We start from the raw sequence: 20,398 nt of genomic DNA, 5'->3' as shown, positions 1-20,398 counted from the left end.
CAATTTGTTTTTTTCTTTTTCTACAATAATTAAATGTTGACTGGGCATCTGGCTACCTAACTATGGACTATTTTTACTACCCTTGCAATTAGATTTGACCTAAGGCTCACTTCTCACCAAAGAGGTGAGTGGAAGTGATGACTGCTACATCTAATCAAGAAATCTTAATTCATTCTTGTAGTCCCAATACTTTGGGAGGCCAAGGTAGCAGATCACTTGAGCCCAGGAGTTTGAGATCAGCCTGGGAAATAACCTGGCGAAACCCATCTCTACAAAAAATTTAAAAATTAGCGAGGTTTGGTGCTGTGCACCTGTAGTCCCAGCTACTCAGGAGGCCGAGGTGGCAGGATTACTTAAGTCCAAGAGGTGGAGGTTGCAATGAGCCAAGATCATGCCACCACACTCCAGTCTAGATGACAGTGTGAGATCCTAAAAAAAAAAATGAAGGAAAGAAGGAAGGAAGGAAGGAAGGAAGGAAGGAAGGAAGGAAATAAGGAAGGAAGGAGGGAAGGAAGGAAACAAATAAGGAAGGAAGGAAGGGAGAAAGGAGGGAGGGAAGGAAGGAGGGAGAGAGGGAAGGAGGAAGGAAGGAAATGAAGGAAGGAGGGAGGGAGAGAGGGAAGGAAGGAGGAAGGAAGGAAATAAGGAAGGAAGGAAGGAGGGAGGGAGGGAAGGAGGAAGGAAGGAAATAAGGAAGGAAGGAAGGAAGGAAGGAGGGAGGGAGGGAGGGAGAGAGGGAAGGAAGGAGGAAGGAAGGAAATAAGGAAGGAGGGAGGGAAGGAGGAAGGAAGGAAATAAGGAAGGAAGGAAGGAGGGAGGGAGGGAAGGAAGGAGGGAGAGAGGGAGGGAAGGAAGGAGGAAGGAAGGAAGGAAGGAAGGAAGGAAGGAAGGAAGGAAGGAAGGAAGGAAAGAAAGAAACCTTAAGACAGTGTGTCTCCTCCATGCTCTATCTTCACCCTTCTTTCCCACTGGGACCCAGTATTGACCATGTAAATAACAAGAAGGCTCTAGACAAGGGTTGGCAAATGGTTTCTGCCACAACTACTGCCATTGTAGCACAAAAGCAACCACCAATGATACATATAGGTGTCACTGTGTTCTAATTAAGCTTGATTTATGGGCGCTGAAATTTGAATTTTATAAAATTCAAATTTTTGTGTGTCATGAAATACTCTTCTTCTTTCAATTTGTCTTCAACCATTTAAAAATGTAAAAATCATTATTAGTTCACAGGCAATTAAAAAAGCAAGTGCTGGCCGGGTGCAGTGGCTCAAGCCTGTAATCCCAGCACTTTGGGAGGACGAGGTGGGCAGATCACGAAGTCAGAAGACCGAGACCATCCTGGCTAATACGGTGAAACCTCATCTCTCCTAAAAATACAAAAAAAAATTAGCCGGGCATGGTGGCGGGCGTCTGTAATCCTAGCTACTTGGGAGGCTGAGGCAGGAGGATGGCGTGAACCCGGGAGGCGGAGCTTGCAGTGAGCCGAGATCACGCCACTGCACTCCCTCCAGCCTGGGCGACAGAGCAAGACTCTGTCTAAAAAAAAAAAAAGCAAGTGCTGAGCTGGATTTGGCCAGCAGAACTTTCTTAGCTAACATCCTAGGGGATGTTGATCCTGCAAGATAGAATGAACTTGCATCCTTAAAGTTGAACAGAGCTACCATCAGCCTGGAACACTCACTGTGGACTCTTGCCAGAAAAAGAAAATCTCCTTCATTCTTTAAGCCACACTATAGTTAAGTCTCTCTTGTTATAGAGACTTAGCATTTCACTTTATCTAATATATAGTCCATAACTCCTGACTATTCAGACCATAGCTCCCTTCCATAGTCCTCACCACTGTCCTTTTTTTAATTTCCATTTTTATTTTAGATTCAGGGGATACATGTGCAGATTTGTCACAAGGATATGTTGTGGGATGCTGAGGTTTGGATTCTATTCATTCTGTCACCTAGATAGGAACATAGTACCCAATAGGTAGTTTTTCAGCCATTGCCCCCTCCCCTCTCTCCCTCCTTTTGCAGTCCTCAGTGTCTCTTATTCCCATCTTTATGTTCATGTACCCAAGATTTAGCTCCTACTTACAAGTGAGAAAACAAAATATTTGATTTTCAGTTTCTGCGTTAATTTGCTTAGGATAATGGCCTGCCACTACATCCATGTTGCTGCCTATAATACAATTTCATTCTTTTTCATGTCTGCATAGTATTCCATGGTGTATATGTATTGCATTTTCTTTATCCAGTCTACCATTGATAGACACCTAGGCTGATTCCATCTCTTTGTTATTGCAAATAGTGTCATGATGAACATACAAGTGCATGTGTCCTTTTGATAGAATGATTATTTTACTTTGAGTATATACCTAGTAATGGGATTGCTGGCTTGAATAGTAGTTCTATTTTTCATTCTTTGAGAAATCTTCAAACTGCTTTCCACGTGGCTGAACTAATTTACACTCTCACCAACAGTGCATAAGTATTCCCTTTTCTCTGCAACCTCCCCAACGTCTGTTATTTTTTGACTTTTTGATAATAGCCATTCTAACTGGCATGAGATGATATCTCATTATGTTTTCATTTGCACTTCTCTGATGATTAGTAATGATGAGAATTTTTTCATGTTTGTTTACAACTTGGATATCTTCTTTTGATAAGTGTCTGTTCATGTCCTCTGCCCACTTTTTAATGGGATTGTTTTTTTCTTGTTAAATCCCTTATAGATTCTGGATATTAAACCTTTGTCAGATGCATAGTTTGCAAATATTTTCTTTTATTTGGTAGTTTACCTGTGTGTCGTGTCAACAGTTTATTTTACTGTGCAGAAGCTATTTAATTAAGTCCCACTTGTCAATTTTTGTTTTCATTGCAATTGCTTTTGAGAACTTAGTAATAAATTCTTTCCCAAGACCAATGTCCAGAAGGGTATTTCCTAGGTCTTCTTCCAGGATTTTTTTATAGTTTGAGGTCTTACATTGAAGTCTTTAATCCACCTTAATTTTTGAATATGGTGATAAGTAGAGGTTCAGTTTCAGTCTTCTGCATATGGCTAGCCAGTTTTCCCAGCACCATTTATTGAGTAGGGAATCTTTTCTCCATTGCTTATTTTTGTCAACTTTTTCAAAGATCAGTTGGTAGCAATGTGCAGCTTTATTTCTGGGTTCTGTATTCTGTCCCATTGGTCTATGTGTCTGTTTTTGTACTAGTACCATGCTGTTTTGGTTACTGTAGCCTTATAGGATAGTTTTAAGTCAGATAATATAATGCCTCCAGATTTATTTTTTTGTTTTTTTTTTTTGCTTAGGATTGCTTTGGCAATTTGGGCTCCTTTTTTGCTTTCATACGAATTTTACAATTGTTTTTTCTAATTCTGTGAAAAATGACATTGATAGTTTGATAGGAATAGCATTGAATCTGCGGATTGCTTTGGGCAGTATGACCGTTTTAATGATATTGATTCTTCCAATCTGTGAGCATGGGATGTTTTTTCATTTGTTTGTGTCATCTCTGATTTCTTTTAGCAGTGTTTTGTGGTTCCCCTTATAAATACCTTTCACTTCCTTGGTTAGTTGTATTCCTAGGTATTGTATTTTTTGTGGCTGTTATAAATGGAACTGCATTCTTGATTTGGTCTCAGCTTAAACGTTATTGACTAACCTGTTTTTAAATATCCAAGGCAAGGAAACTGGGTTCCCACCTGCCTCCTCACTGTCCCTTCCAAGACTTGAGAGAAAAGACTCGACCCAGAGCTCCCTTCACTTCCTTGTTCCTAAGACTGTAGATGAGAGGATTGAGCATGGGCGTGACAATAGAGTAGAAGACAGATACCACCTTGTTGAAGTTGATGGAGGAGGTCACCTTGGTCCGGACATACACAAAGAAAAGAGTGCCATAGAAGAGGCTCACCACAGTCAGGTGAGCTGCACAGGTAGAGAAGGCCTTCCAGCACTTAGCAGCTGAGCGGATGTGCAGCAGTGTCCAGACAATGTTGCCGTAGGACACAGCACTGACCATAGAGGAGGCCAGTAGCACAGCCAGAGACACCAGGAAATCCACAGTCTCCTTCCAAGTGACATCTGAGCATGACAAGGCTAGCAAGGGTGAGGCATCACAGAAGAAGTGGTCAATGACATTTGGGCCACAAAATGTTAGCTGAGACATGAGGTAGATTGGCAAGATGGGTGTGAGGAAGCCTACCAGCCAACAAGCAGCTGCCAGACGGATGCAGGTGCCCCAGGACACCAAAGCCCCATAGTGGAGAGGCATACAAATGGCCACATAATGATCATAGGCCATGGCAGCCAGTAGGAAACACTCAGTTGCCCCAAGAAAGGTGAAGATGAAGAGCTGCGACAGGCAGCCAGCGTAAGAGATATTCTTGCCACCATCCACCCCAATAAAACCAGCCAGCATCTTGGGCACTGTAACAGAAGTGTACCAGATTTCAAGGCAGGACAAGTGTGTCAGGAAGAAATACATGGGTCTCCATAGTCGGTGGTTCAAACCCACCACTAAAATGATGGCCAAATTCTCCACCAAGGTGAACAGGTACATGGTGAGGAAGAGTATGAAGAAGAGGAGGTGTGCTTCATGGATGCCAGCAAAGCCCATCATGACAAATTCAGTTACCTGGGTCCAGTTTTTGGTATATGACTGCATATGTGTCAGTGAGAGCTCAGCAAACTCATAGCCTCATAGACAATGAAAGCTCAAAGAGAACCTGTGAGGTTGGAGGACATTGTACTAAAATGCCTTTCACTTCAGAAGAGAAACACGATGTCAAGACACCGTTCTTACCCTCAAAGAATTTACAGTTCATGAGGGACATGAGAAAACAAATAATATTAGTACAAAATGAAATGCACTGGCTAAGAATAAGGCAGGATACTATGGGCAGAAATAGCAGGGAAGCTCAACCAGTCTTGAGAAATCTTCCTGGAGGGAAGACTGTCTAAAGCTGATCCTGAAAAGGAAGTATAAGTTAGTGAGACAAAAGGTAGAGATAGAGAGAAGACATCGCAAGTATAAAATTCCAGACACCAGAGAGGAGATTGTGCATTTGGGAAACTTCAAGTAGAGACAGTTTACCATAGAGTTCAAGAGCTTGATTTCCCAAGCAAGCATACCTGGATTCAAATAAAAGAGAACCTAACAGAGCGTGAAAATATAAGTTAGATAATTCCTGTAAAGCATTTAGCATCATGTTTGAGTCAGTAAATGTCAAGGGGGAAATCTACATGTTGACTTCTCCTGGAATAAGATATAGAGAGAAAATGACTGTTTCTGAGCCTGAGGAGTAGGCTGGGACACCATGAAGGGCTAGCAACCAAATTACGGGAAAGGAAAAAGCTGAGCTTCAGTCTAAAGGCCACAAGGAGACTTTAAGAATTATAAGCAGAGAAGCAATGCTATTCTTTTTGCCCCTTAGAAGGGGCAAGTTTGGAGAACAAGATAAGAGCCAGAGGCCAGGCACGGTGGCTCATGCGTGTAATCTCAGCATTTTGGGAGTCCGAGGCAGGTGGATCACCTAAGGTCAGGAGTTCAAGATCAGCCTGGCCAACATGGTGAAACCCTGTCTCTACTAAAAGTACAAAAGTTAGCCCAGCGTGGTGGTGGGCACCTGTAATTCCAGCTACTCGAGAGGCTGAGGCAGGAGAATCACTTGAATCCGGAGGGCAGAGGTTGCAGTGAGCTGAGATCGTGCCACTGCACCCTGGCCTGGGCGACAGAGCAAGATTCCATGTCAAAAAAAAAAAAAAAGGAGGAAGCAGGAAGGCTGGGTTAGGAGGTTGTTGCAAGTATAGCATGGAGTGAGGGTGACTTTAACTGTGGAAATGCCAGTAGGAGACTGAATATGACTGTTAAGAGATAGAATCAACATAATTGGGTTTGAATCCACACTGGGTTTGAGTTTAAGCTCCAATATCAACTTGAAATATGTGACCATGAGTGAATCACTAAATAATCCCATTTTTAAAAAAACAGATAATACAAGAGTTCCAAAGAGATTACTTCCTATCTCATTTTAGAATTAAATGAGAAAATATAATATCTCCATTTTTGTGCCAGTTTTAAAATACAGCCCCAAATTCTTGAACACTCTTCCCATCCAAAAGTGGTGTCTATGGCTATTCCCATTGAATCTGGGTTCTGTGACTGCTTAACAACAGAATAAGGTGGAAGTGATGCTGTGCCAGGTTCCAGGCCCGGGACTTGGAAATCCCAGTTTCCTCTTCTTGCTTCTTAAAACCCAGTCACAGTAGTGTGAGGAAGCCTATCCAGCCTGTGGAAAGGCCTAGGTGGAGAGGAACTAAGTCCCTCAGCCCTCAGCCTGCCCAAGCTTCCACTGACAGCCAGCACCAGCGTACCAGCCAGGTGAATAAGCTGTCTGAGAAATAGATCATTCAGCCCCCAGTTGAACTGGCCAAGCTGACACCAGCCTTCCCTTCTGAGCCCTCCCCAATTAAAAATCTGTGAGCTAAATAACTGATTCTTGTTTAAACCACTAAGTTTTAGGCTGCTTTGTTATGCAGTAACATAGATAAAGCAATTATATCCTAGTTGTGTAACTTGGGCAAATTATTTACTATTTCTGACCCTTTGGAGAAAAATAGTGTTTTGCTACAGTCACAGATTCCTGAACTGGAATTTGAATCCATGTTTGCCAAGGTCTAAAGCCCTTGCTCTTTCCCCTATAAATAATTAGCAAGTTCCTTCTGGCTTCAGAATTCCTGGCAATGAAAGCATGTAGAGATACAAAATCAGAAATAAACAAGTTCAAAGTTTTCAGATTTCTGCGTGCGTCTTCACCATGCCTAACATCCCCACAGTGGGAAGTCTATAAACATTGGCTTCCTCTCACATAATTGCATTGCAGCCCCAGACACTTCGTGCTTCTGTTGGCTCAAGGAAATTTCAGGACGCAACTTCCACCCATTTATCACATTTGCAACCTCGCTTACAATGTAGCAGCCTCCAAACAATGAGCACCCTTCCCAGTGGAGATACTGCACACACATGCTCTAGAAGTTTGACTTGACTTACTGTGTTAGACAGTTTCATAGTCAAATTCTCTGAAAAATTCATTATTTTTCATAGTCATGGAGAGAATGAGATTTAGAGTCAAACAGCTCTGGGATCAAGCCCCGGGTCTGCAATTTACTAGCTCTGTTGTGTCATCTATAAATTCTTACTATTTTTCTAAATCTTACCTGTCCTTTCAGCTGTGACTCAAGTTTGATAGTCCTGTCTTCACTAGGAAGGCTTTTTCCTTACCTCATTCCTCCAAACTTGTATGAAGATCAAGCAAACAAATGCACAGGGCACCTGCTCTGACCTAGGAACCACGGTGGAGGGTACAGATGCCCCCAGCATCTACCCCAGGGCCAGGTACAGATCAGGTATCCCCAACATCCATCCTGAGGCCTAGTGCAGAGTGGGTGCCCCCAGCATCCACCCTGGGGCCTGGTACAGACCAGGTTTCTCCATCATCACCATGGGGCCTGGTTACAGAGCAGATTCTCCCACCATCTGCTCCAGGGCCTGGTACGAAGCAAGTGCCCCAAGCATCTATCTCAGGGCCTGGTACAGAGCAGGTGGCCCCAGCATCCACCCTGGGGCCTGGCACAGAGCAGATCCCAGCATCCACCCTGGGGCCTGGTACAGACGTCCCCCCAACATCCGCCCTGGGGCCTGGTACAGAGCGGGTATTACTTTTTAATACTTTCAGCTCTCTGATCCATGGCTTAGAGAGAGAGTGCCAGAATCTGTGGGCTTTGTATCAGACCCAGATTAGCTACATTGAAAGGATCTGCTCTTGTTTCTCAAAAGCTGAAGGAGGGGTAAAGAAGTAGGATATAAGAGAGAAGGAGAGAGGGAGAGCTGAGGGCTTTTTATCCCCTTGCATCCAGGCAATGATGCATTTCACCTGTGGGCTGAGATTTTTAAGACGCAGGAGCGGTTTCCCCACTATCTCTTTCCCCATCATAGAGCCAACAGCTGGCAGAATCCTAGATCCCTGAGGAAAACCACTCACTTCTTCCTGGAGCAGGGATTACCCAACATTTTCTGTAAAGGATCAGATTTAAATAGTTTAAGCTTTATGAGCCACAGGCAGTTTCTGCCACATATTCTTTGTGGGTTTTTTTTGTTTGTTTTTGCAACTCTTTAAAATGTAAAACCCTTTCTTAGCACATGGTCCATACACAAACAGGCTACAAGCTGAATTTGGACCATGGGCTGTAATTTGCCAATCCCTGCCCTAGACTCACACAGGACTGTTACATGAGCAAAAAAGAACACCACCTTCTGTGTTAAGCAGCAGTTACCCTAATTTATGGACACACATACCACCTCTGCCACCACCAAGCAGCCAGACTGTCCTCAAATTATCTGTTGTCTCTTGTTCTGCAGAGAAATGGGGGATGGGGGACAACTGATACCCAGGGTTTGGTTGGACACATGGGCAGTTGCACCGGCACAGAAGCCCAGTGAGTCCTTACTGCTTCCCCTACCCTAATGCTAATTAACAAACTGCAAGGGAAGCTTTTCTTGAATTCCAAATCAGAAACCCAAAATCTAAACTGAATGATTCTAGAAAAATGCTTGAATCTCCATCAGTTCTTCCTCTACTGCCTGACACCCAATTGCATTCTTTGAGAGACTCAGGAAATGAACTCAAGTTGTCAAATAGATTGGATTGATATATGGAGAACAACATTCGAAGAATTAAATGAATAAAATAATTTTTAAATGTCTCATTACTTCTTTTTCTAGTGTATATTAATTCACATTCATTCATTAAAAAGATTAAGAGAGTACTCGCTTCGGCATCATATATACTAAAATTGGAATGACACAGAGAAGATAGCATGGCCCCTGCACAAGAATAACACACAAATTTGTGAAGCATTCCATATCTTTTTTTTTTTTTTGGTTACAGAGTCTTGCTCTGTTGCCCAGGCTGGAGTGCAGTGGTGCAATCTCGGCTCACTGCAACCTCTGCTTCCCGGGTTCAAGTGATTCTCCTCCCTTAGCCTCCCAAGTAGCTGGGATTTCAGGCACACATCACCATATCCAGCTAATTTTTGTATTTTTAATAGAGACAGGGTTTCACCATATTGGCCAGGCTGGTCTCGAACTCCCGGCCTCAAATGATCCACACACCTCGACCTCCCACAGTGCTGGGATTACAGGCATGAGCCACCATGCCCAGCCATGTTCCATATTTTTAACAAGCCTGCACATGTACCCTTGAATATAAAAGTTGGAAAAAAAATAAAAAGATTGAGAGACAGAATCTCACAACTATCTAACTCCTGGAAATTTTTGAACCTATTAATTTGTTAACTCAGTGAAGTGGTTTACCCACAGTTCTACGCCTTCCAGTTCCTCATTCAAGCATTCATCAAGGAGACCCTGAGTGCTACGCATGGTACCAGGCATCAGGCCTCTAACCCAAAATAAGTTGCAAGTCCTGCTTTTTAAGAACCGTGTCTTTTAGGAAAGACCTAAAAACCCTAACTCAAGGGTTAGGACAGAGATGTGAGGAGCCAATTGCAATGTGTCTGGTAGAACAAAGTAGGGGGCAGTGAAGTTGGCATAGAAGGAAGACAGGGCAGGTAAGATCAAGAAACAATTTCCCAATTAAATCACACTGAGGGTGGGGGGACGCTGGAAAGAAGGCAATCCTTAACTGACAAAACCAAGTGCGGTAGAGGGAGGGGGAGGCACCCCAGCAAGCCAGGGGAGAGACAGGTGGAAGTAGCTAATATGCCCAGAGGAATCGTTAGAAGAGGTTGTGAGGTCCACGGAGAGTGTCAGGAAAGCATAGTGGTTAAGGCTACATTCAGGCATTAGACCACCTGATGCCTTCAAATCTCAGCTCCACCACCTTCTAACTGAAATCAAATGAAAGCAACCTAGATGGGAGGCAATGCCTAACCCAACAGAATGAATATCTGATGGAATCATTTAAGTCATCAGAGACAAGTCTAATGAGAAACTCTTTCTGAACAAGAGTTTCAGAGCATCCAAATTCTACTCCTCTTCCCCCCTGCCCCAACACCTCTTCGGGTCATGTGTTGGTAGGAAGATGAGCTTCCCTCCAAAAAAGGAGAAAGGAGGCCGGGCGCAGTGGCTCACACCTGTAATCCCAACACCTTGGGAGGCCGAGGCGGGCGGATCACAAGGTCAAGAAATCGAGACCATCCTGACCAACATGGTGAAACCCTGTCTCAACCAAAAATACAAAAATTAGCTGGGCATAGTGGCGTGCGCCTGTAGGACACGGCCTATAGTAGCGCGGCGGGCGCCCCAGCTACTCAGGAGGCTGAGGCAGGAGAATGGCTTGAACGCGGGAGGCGGAGTTTGCAGTGAGCCGAGATCGCGCCACTGCACTCCAGCCTGGCGACAGAGCAAGACTCCGTCTCAAAAAGAAAGGGTCATTTATGGAGCCCCTCCCATGGGCTAGATTCTGATGGGCTAATACCATCTGGCTTAATCGCCACAATATTGTACTATGATCCTATGAACTATTCTTGATATAGAAGTGTTATTTGTCTTGGTTTTCATGCAATTGAAATAACTGAAGGCTCAGAGAGACAGTAAGTAACTTGCGCAAGATCAAAGAACTACATGGCACAGAGAAGAGCCAAACCCCAGAGCTTCTGACAAAAAAAGCCTGTGCTTTCCCTCCGCACAGTGCCATTTTCCTCTGCCATTTCATTTCATCCAATGAGGACGTGCCTGCAACCCTGGCTCCCTGCCCTGACTCTGAGGTTAATTTCCCTGCAGCTCGGAGCCCCGCCAAGGCTGGAGGAATATCCCACAGGCTCCAGTGAGCTGCAAAGCACAGTCACACTCCCAGGACTATTAACAGCATCCGTTTCCTCTCCAAGGTTCGGGGAACTTTATCCACCAAGTGCCATGCAGAGAAAAAGCGGTCAGCCAGAGAGGAGAGGGTCACACGGGGCAATCACTAAATAAGGAGAAAGGCCGCACAGGAACTTGGCCCAATTTGGTGTCCTCAAAAGATGGTGCTCCCTGGCTAAGATTTTCCCTAACAAATATGGAAAAACAGTTTGAGGCCCATGCACGAAAATTAAAACTTGGGTCCTGCAGCTATTTTCTTGTGTAGCTACGTGACAAGCCTGGTGAGAGAGGCTGGATTTCTCCCTCTTTCAGTTCTCTCCACGTGGCATCTAGGGGACTAGTCCCAGAAGGTGAAAGGAACTGGAAAATAAACTTACTAAGATCCAGGAAATGATTTCAAAAAAACAGCAAACAAACGGAGGTGAGCAGGCGCAGTGGGTGGGTGTTATGAGACAGAGAGGGGGGCTAGGAGATGCCCAGGATGAAGCCCGGAGACCCGCTCTCCGATTCCTCCTGGGTCTAGCTCATCGCATGCCTGCTTCCCTGCTCCCACTGCAACGTGACAGCAACAGCACATCTCACTTTCCAACATGCAGGCAGCCCCCTGTGTCAACAGCACCGTCTCTGAAATCAGTGGAGCTGCGTTTGACCCTACCTCCATCAGGCCGTAGCTGTGAGTTTGGGAAAGGCGTTTGATCTTGCTGAGCCCCAGTGTCTTCATCTGCATATGGGGAGGATAACATGTACATTGCTGGGCTGGACTACAGACAGAAGGAGACATCATTAAGGGCAAGTCAGGGCCTTTGCTCCTTTTGCTCCCTCTACCATCTCTGTGTGGCATCCTCCTGCACTTCCTTCAATTCCCTGCACAAGGCCACCTTAACAGAGGCCCTTTCTGACCACCTATCTGAAAACGCAGTTCTTTTCACTCTCTGACCGTCTTCTCAGTTTGATTTTTTGGGTCACAGCCTCATTGCCATCTGTCGATATTTATTTGTTTGCCTATAACATCACGCACACACACACATACACACACGTTCACACAAAAGGAAGCTCCTTGAAGATAGTGCCTTTGTTTGCTTGTTCATTACTGTGTTGCTAATGCCAAAGTCACTGGCATGTAGTCTACATGCAGTAAATATATACTGATGTAATAAAAGGATGGTTGCATGCTCCTGATTGTACGTTGGCAGCGTAGGTTCCTTTCCATTTCTAGCTACCTGTTTTCAAGGAAATTTAAGGAAAAGGAAGTTCACCAATACTTACAGAAAAGTCAATCAATTTGGGTGTTGTCCATGCAATTACTGTCAATGGACAAGACTGACAATGCCTGCAGGAATGATGTCTTGTATATCTGGAGCAGCCTGCTCTCATGGCCTTGGGTGGGAGGCAAATTGAATTGATTTCTACATATAATTTCTTTTTCTTAGCTACAGAATTTAATTCTAAATTTCCCGGAAAGCTGTACTCTTATCAGCTGTTTTCAAACTCTGTTCCACCAAGCCCTAGGTTTGCTTAGTTGCCAGGTAGCTGGGAAGAGGAACGGACCTAGTATGTGGGGCTCTCAAAATCCCTGCTTCAACCAGCTAGTAAGTGACAGTGTTCAGATGAGAATCCAGCCCAGTCTGACTCCAGAGCCCACCATCTTTCCATCATACCACCTCCCCAGGGAAGGTGATATTCCTAAAATAAAATCTGATCAATTAACTGGGCGCTTCTCTCATTATTCCAGGGGCTTCAATACTGAGCAGATACAATCTGTTCCTCAAAGCTACTGACATATAATCTCCCTATGATGGGAACAAATGGGAAACTGAGGTATAAGAAAATAAGTGGGAGGCTTCTCCAGCCATATATATGACAGAGACCCCAGACCCAAACTAAGCCAGAGAGTCCACTATAGCAGACAGGAACCAAGGTGAGAATCAAGCTTTCTGAGCTTCTAGCTCCTAATCTCTAGGCAGGAATAATATCTATTCTTGTTGTCTCTCAGAACATTCTGTGAATTAATGAGATAGTAGATGTGTGGATTCTTTGAAACTTTAAAGGTACACTCTGGTAAAACCTGCTTACTCTTTTGCTTCTATTGCTTATGGACTATGTGATGACCACAGAATTTCAATAAAGGAACAGCATGGGAATGGCCATCTGGTGGGACTCTGGGAAAGGTCATGAAGCTGCCCTGGAATAACAAAAGCAAATTGATTTTGTTTAGATTGTAGCTTTATTTGAGGTGGCTTGAGGAGGCAGATGGAGATTAAGGAGAACTAAAACCCCACAAAGTCCCTCGCCACCCCTACTCTATGTGAGCTTAAGCAAATCAGTTGAATTCTGTGTGCCTCCATTTTCTCACTTGAAAACTGAATTGATATTTAAAACCACAATGGCTCTGTAAAAGAGCTTTTGGGCCAGGCGCAGTGGCTCATACCTGTAATCCCAGCACTTTGGGAGGCCGAGGTGGGTGGATCACTTGAGGTCAGGAGTTCGAGACCAGCCTGGCCAACATGGTGAAACCCTGTCTCTACTAAAAACACCAAAACTAGCCAGGAATGATGGCACATACATGGTAATCCCAGCTACTCAGGAGGCTGAGGCAGAATTGCTTGAACGCAGGAGGTGGAGGTTTCAGTGAGCTGATATCACACCACTGTACTCCAGCCTGGGTGACAGAATGAGACTCTGACTCAAAAAATAAAAATAAATAAAATATTAATTTTTTTTTAAAAAAAAGGTTTTGAAAAACAAAAAAATGAGATTACAAACTGGGAAAACTCTGAAGAAAAGATTGGGCTATACCAAATTCAGCAATCATACCTCTAGATTTGGTATCCATTTGATTGATAACATTCCTTCCATACACCACGCCTTGCATGCTCTTTGGATATGGGCCTCTAAAGGAGCCACATACCTGCCTCCCACTGCTTCTCTAGTTTCCTAGTGTCTTCTCTGGGTGAAACACCAAGGCCAAGCATGCCCAGAACCTTGGAACTGGTGGCCAGGACAGGTTATTGAATCCCACTGAGGGACAGAGACCCCAAATTCAAGGATCACAGCTTCCCTGAACCAAAGGGAGAAGGCACAGATCTGCCATTGGCTGAACTGGAAAGAGAAGAAATGAGAATTGTCGCCGGCTATAAGATGCCTCATACTCCACGTATGTGCCTATAACTCTCCCAGGGGTGACCCATGGGACCATTTCTCCATGGAGGTTTAAAGCTCTCAGACAACAAAGAAAAGAAAATAATAAATTATGAAAAACTTTGTCCCAGAGGGTATGCAGAAGCTACGTGGGAGTCCCAAATCTGTAGATTAGGATGACGGATGCCTCAGAGTGGAGGATGAGGGGCCAACCAGGGAAGATTCCGTGACAGCTAGACTCTTTGCCAAGGTCTCTGACTCCAAACTACTCTAGAATATGGTGACACAAAATCTATAGAGTTCAGATTTATCACAGATGCAGTGAGGCCTTCCTCAATAGAGTGGGTCAGATATCACCATCCACCTACCTGCCCCCATCCCCCACTCCTGGAAAATAATCTGCAATGATAACACCAGACACTACTGAGTAGCCACTCTGGGCCAGGCTCCATGCAATATAGATGTGAAGTACCAGCTTCAACCCTTAAGGAGCTTACAATTCCATAAAGGCTGTGACTTAGGGTCACTTTTATCCTGAATGTTACTGTGCCAAATTGCCTTCCTTTCATAGAGTTACTCTGGGGCATTTGATGATTGTTTACAGCCTGGGCAATTGTTTTCTCAAAAAGGGAAACACGGTGTTATTTCAATATAAAGCAAAAAGAACATCAGGGATGGTGAGTATCCACTGTGTTTGATCACAGAAGGCAGCTGGACCAAAGCTGGCAAAGCCGAAAGGCAATATAGATGACTTGTTCTTCAACACATACGATCATTTTCTTTGATTTTGTATGAAGTGGGTCCAGCCTTAATGTTCCAGGTGCACATATCTTGTCTTCCCAACGAAACAATAAAGATCTTTTACCACAGGGCCATGTCTTATATTTTCTGCATTCCCAAAGAGCCTAGTGCAGTACTGCTCAGTGTAAAACATCAGACTTGTGATAAAAGAAAAACTTTAGCGAATTAAATTTAAAGGAGTTTAGTTGAGCAATGAAACAATTCGTGAATTGGGCAGCCCCCAGAATCACAGCAGATTCACAGAGACTCTAGGGGTGCCTCGTGATCAGAACAAATGTATAGACAAAAAAGGTAAAGTGACATACAGAAATCGGAAGTGAGGTACAGAAATAGTGAGATTGGTTACAGTTCGGCCTTTGCCTTATTTGAACGCGGTAATATTCAGCAGTCTGTGAGTGGTTTAAGTATGGCCGCTAGGATTAGCCAACACGCAGCTATTGTTACAGGTGCACACTAGTAAGTTAGGTTGTCAATTTTATATGTTATGACGATGAGGTCTATAAAATTGTATATAATTGTCATTCCACCGTAATCTATTATGCTAGGTTACAGCTCATCCACGAGGACTCAGCTATAGAAGTACAGAGTCCTTCTCAGGCCATATTTAGTTTGCTTTAACACTTGGACTTGAATCCTACATAAGCCTCTTCATAGACCTGCTACCTTTCTAAAATTAGGAAAATAAAACTACATGACAAGGATGTACTTAGAGATAAATAAGGAAACAAAGTTGAGGGCTTTGTCCACCTGACAGTAGACATAAGATTGTTATACCATGACACTTCAGGCTGCTCTAGACAGGAAGGATGTTGAACCGTGCCATATCTGCATTCCCACTCAATGGAAAAACCTCTTTGCAGCTTTGACCCAATCTGTCAATGACTCTCTGCAAATCTAAAAAATAAAAAAATTTAAAAATCCTCTTCTGCATTCATATGTGAGGCTGATCAAAAGCAACTAGGAAGAACACCACGTCCTCAGGCCAAGGACATTCAGAGGGAAACAGCCACCTGGAGAACAAAGGAAATAGAGGCAAACTCCAAACCTCTGCTCTCCAGCCCAGGCCCCACTGGTTCCTGCCTTTCTCCTCTCCTTTCACCTTCTGGAACACTATGTCTCTCTGGCTTTACAGTGTAAACCAGTACAGCCTTGATAGCTCCTTGAGTTTTGCCACTCTATCTGTTGTCCCAGTTTCACATCACAAAAGTTCAGAAACTGAGCAATTAAAGGCAGAATTCTCCTCTGTGTGTGAAAGTAATAAAAGAGGCTTCGAATGATTATATTCCTATTATTTTCCTCTTGCCGGAGGAATCAAATATCCCAACCTAGAAACCGGGACACATCGGAGGAGGGGCTACAGAACCAACACTGGCAAAGGAAGAACACAAACTAGAGCAAAAAGCCAAGAGCCTTCACCACTCCTCTGCGAAGTCATTTGAAATAATTCACTGTACTTCCAATTTTAATACATTATGATGATGAGATCTACAAGATCATATGTAAATCTCATTCCACAGTAGAGGCTCAATCTCAACATGATGTTTTTCAGCCTTAATAGCATTCAGAAACAGAGTCCAGCACAGTATTTTTTGCAGGCATTTCTTTTCATTGTATTTTTATCATGAAATAATTCAACTTTATACACAAGAAGGAACATAATATAATGTTTACTGCTATCCAGCTTTATCAGTTATTAACTTTTGGCAATAATTATTCCACATCCTTTTTTTGTAAAAATATGATTGATAGACTGAGAGACACACAGACATATATATATATATTTATAGATGATCATGATGATGATGATGATAATGGTGAAGCTAGATAGATAAATCGATGATAGAGAGAGATAAAAATGTAGAAACAGTTGAGGCCTTCTGTTTGTTTTCAGTCCCATCACCCTTTCACCCTCCCCTCCTCATCAAAATTAACCAGTATGGTAAATTCAGTATTTATCATGCTCACAAATGATTCATACTATTTGTTATCCATGAACATTATTTTATTTTGCATATCTTATTTTGCATATTTTAAAATAGGTATAGTGGATAAACCTCTACACTTTGTAATTTGCTTTCTTCTTAGAGCGTTGTTTTTAATATTTTTATGTTGATGCTTACAGCTCTAGCTCATTCATTTTAATTTCCACGTATATTCTGTTGTATTTTTAAAAGCTATATACTTATTCATTCTAATTTCCATGTATATTCTGTTGTATTTTTAAAAACTATATACTTACTCATTCTCTCATTAGTAGGCATTGAAGATGTGTCTAATTTTCTACTATTCCTCACAATAAACATTCTCATGACTTGTCTTATTGTGCGCATCTGCAAAAGGCCGTCTAAAGGAGTGGTTCTCAAAGTGTGGTCGCCTGCAGCAGCAGCATCACCTGGGAACATGTTGGAAATGCAAATCCGCTCCTTCCTCGGACCTACTGAACCAGAAACTCTAGGAGTGGGGTCTAGCAATATGTGCTTTAACAAGCCCTTCAGGTGATTCTGAATCAAGCTAAAATTTGAGAACTGCTGCTTGAGGGTGACCTAAATGAACACATCTCACATCACTCAACAATGCTGAATTGCTCTCCAAAGGGGTTGCCCCAACTATATTCCCACCAGCAGTGTTTGAGAGTTACCAATTTCTCATACAAAACCAGCATGATGTAATTGCAACCCTCTGACACTTTCGGCCATCTGTGGGTTAGGCATCTTGTCAAATGTTTATTAGCCAAATGGATTCCCGTTCTTGTGCACTTTCAGTTTTCTATTCAGTAGTTTTTAATCATTTTTTAATAATTTGTAGACATTATTTGTGTTTTCTAAAAACTCATACTTTGTTTTATAATCAATATGTTCCCAGTCTTTTAACTTTGTTTATATTGAGTTTGCTGTTGTCATTGTTTTCATTCAACATCTTTTAAGTTTTATGTAGTAAAATGTACAAATCTTTTCCTGTATGGCTTGTGCTTTTGCGCCTTGACTAAAATGTATTCTGAAAAATGTTTGGATTTTGATTTTTATACTTAGTCTTTAATGTAACCGGACTTGATCTTTGTGTATGCTGTGAAGTAGATATTTAAATTTAGGGGCTTTTTTCATATTGATAATATCCTTCTCCATCAATTGGTAATGTCACCTCTCATAAATCCAGATATTCAAGATATTTAACATCATGTGTCTTGACCAAGCTTTTGTTCTTAATATTACTTACCTATATATCTTTTCTTTATTTAGTGGTAAATCTTGCTAGGGTTTGCCTATTTCATTATTTTCCTTTTTTCCAAAAACAAACTTTTGGTTTTGTATCTTCTCTTATTTTCTATTTCATTAATTCTTGCTCTTACATTTATTATTTCCCTCCTTCCACCTTCATAGATTGCTTCATTATTCTTTTAAAGCTATTTTTAATATATTTATTCTCATTTTTTGTTTATAAAAAATGCAATTAAGCTATATATTTACCTGTAGACACCATCTTAATTAGATCAAATATTTATACATTTATTATTGTTCAGTTATAAATATGTTATTAATATGGTATTTATTTCTTCTTTAATTCATGAGTTATTCAGAGTGTCATTCTTCAGCTTCCTGATAAGTAAGAAGAGAAAGAGAGTAGGATTGTTAAACTACTTTTTATCATTTAAATTATTTTTAATTTAATTGTGTGGTAAGATATTGTGATCAGTATGATAGCAATTCTTTGAAAGTTGTTGAGATTTCCTCTTTGCCTTCATGTTCAAATTTTACAAAGGTTCTGTCTATACTTGAAAATAACATATATGCACTTGAGTGTAAAGTTTTTAGATATGTACCTATACATATATCACACTGGCTAATTTTATTATTCAAAGCTGCTATTGCCATTCTAATTTTTGTCTGCTGGATTTGTAAGTTGTGTTCATCTCCTACTATGGTTTTTTGACTTTCTCCTTATAATTCTGTCAACGTTTGCTTCATTTCTTTCAATGTTACAACGTATGATAATTGTATTAGAAGCATGTAATTTCATTATTGTTATATCTTCTTGATCTGTGGTTACATTTGTGTGTGTGTGGTTTCTCTCTTTATTCCTGAAATGTTTTTTGCCTTAAGAACTATTTTGTCTTATGTTAATTTTGCTACATTAATTTGTTAGTATTTGTGTTATACACGAATGCATGATTTTCTTTTTTACTATTCCTTTTAAATGTTTTTATAATTTCAACTTTTTTTTTAGTTTCGGGGGTACACGTGCAGGTTTGTTTCATGGGTATCTTGGATAATGCAGAGGTTCGGAGTACAATTTATCCCCCACCCAGGTAGTGAGCATAGTATCAAATAGTTTTGCAACCCTTTCTCCCTCCTGCATGCCTCCCTTCTCTAGTAGTCACCAGTGTCTATTATCGCTATCTTTGTGTCCATGAATACCCAATGTTTAGCTTACACTTAAAAGTGACAATATGCAGTATTCCTGTTCCTGTGTTAATTTGCTTAGGATAATGGCTTCCAGCTGCAACCATGTTGCTACAAAGGACATGATTTCATACTTTTGCATGGCTGTGTAGTATTCCATGGTGCATGTGTATCACATTTTCTTTATTCAATCCACTGTTGTTGGGTACCTAGGTTAATTCCATGGCTCTGCTCTTGTGAATACTGCCATGATAGAATGATTTCTTTTCTTTTGCTTTCTGTTTTGTTTTGTGGGGCTTTTGTGTGTGGGGGGGGGTGGTTTGGGGAGATAGGGTCTTGCCGTGTCACCCAGGCTGGAGTGCAATAACACAATCTCTGCTTACTGCAACCTTCACCTCCCGGTTCAAGCAATTCTTCTGCCTCAGCCTCCTGAGTAGCTGATATTACAAGCATGTGCCACCACTCCCAGATAATTTTTGTGTAGAGATGGGGTTTCACCATGCTGGCCAGGCTGGTCTCGAACTCCTGACCTCAAGTGATCTGCCCACCTCAGCCTCTCAAATTGCTGGGATTACAGACATGAGCCACCGTGCCCGGCCATTTCTTTTCTTTTGGATATATACTCAGTAATGGGATTGCTGCATCAAATTACAATTCTTTTTTTGGTTCTTTGAAAAATCTCCAAATTGCTTTCCACAGTGGCTGAACAAATTTACATTCCCACCAGCACTGTATAAATGTTTCCTTTTCTCCACAGCCTCATCAGCATCTGTTATTTTTTGACTTTTTAATATTAGTAGTAGCAAAAACATAACTACTTTTGCACCAACTTTGTATTAGCTATTCTAACTGGTATGAGATGGTATCTTATCAGGGGTTTGGGAGGTTTTTGGTTTTGGTGGTTTTTTTGTTGTTTTTTTGAGACAAGGTCTTACTCTGGCACATAGGCTGGAGTGCAGTGGTGTGACCATGATTCACTGCAGCCTCAAACTCCTGGCCTCAAGCAATCCTCCCATCTCAGCCTCCCAAGTACCTGGGACTACAGGTAGATGCCACTACACCTGGTTAATTTTTTAAAAAAATTTTTTGTAAAGATGAGTTCTTCCTATGGTGCCCAGCCTCGTCTCTTAACTTCCTGCCTCAGCCTCCCAAAGTGCTAAAATTATAGGCATGAGCCCCTGAACCTGG

General features: G+C 42.1%; 2 protein-coding genes and 1 non-coding gene across 3 annotated transcripts in view; 1 reads left to right on the top strand and 2 right to left on the bottom strand.

The window, feature by feature from the left end:
• OR9Q1 (olfactory receptor family 9 subfamily Q member 1) overlaps window positions 1-11,753 on the bottom strand; it is a 155,257-nt gene extending 143,504 nt beyond the window's left edge. The window contains exon 1 of the mRNA XM_055253503.2: window positions 11,530-11,753. Within this exon, the coding sequence (XP_055109478.2) occupies window positions 11,530-11,715 (186 nt within the window). The 5' untranslated portion in view covers window positions 11,716-11,753. The remainder of the gene's footprint in view (window positions 1-11,529) is intronic.
• On the bottom strand, window positions 3,708-4,661 carry OR6Q1 (olfactory receptor family 6 subfamily Q member 1). Its single transcript, XM_055254598.2, has one exon. It carries the CDS (start codon window positions 4,659-4,661, stop codon window positions 3,708-3,710), a length of 954 nt encoding a protein of 317 aa, XP_055110573.2.
• LOC129461183 (U6 spliceosomal RNA) lies at window positions 8,819-8,924 on the top strand. The gene has a single exon (XR_008650413.2). It is a non-coding gene; the product is annotated as a U6 spliceosomal RNA (small nuclear RNA).
• Window positions 11,754-20,398: the final 8,645 nt, after the last annotated feature.

Source organism: Symphalangus syndactylus, chromosome 1 (genome assembly GCF_028878055.3).
Source record: "Symphalangus syndactylus isolate Jambi chromosome 1, NHGRI_mSymSyn1-v2.1_pri, whole genome shotgun sequence".
NCBI lineage: Eukaryota > Metazoa > Chordata > Mammalia > Primates > Hylobatidae > Symphalangus > Symphalangus syndactylus.
Note: the sequence above shows the minus strand (reverse complement) of the source record. Positions and strands in the feature narration are given on the sequence as shown.

What these genes read in the sequence shown, in the direction of transcription:
- OR6Q1 (XM_055254598.2), bottom strand. Translation starts at nt 4,661, where the DNA reads ATGCAGTCATATACCAAAAACTGGACCCAGGTAACTGAATTTGTCATG.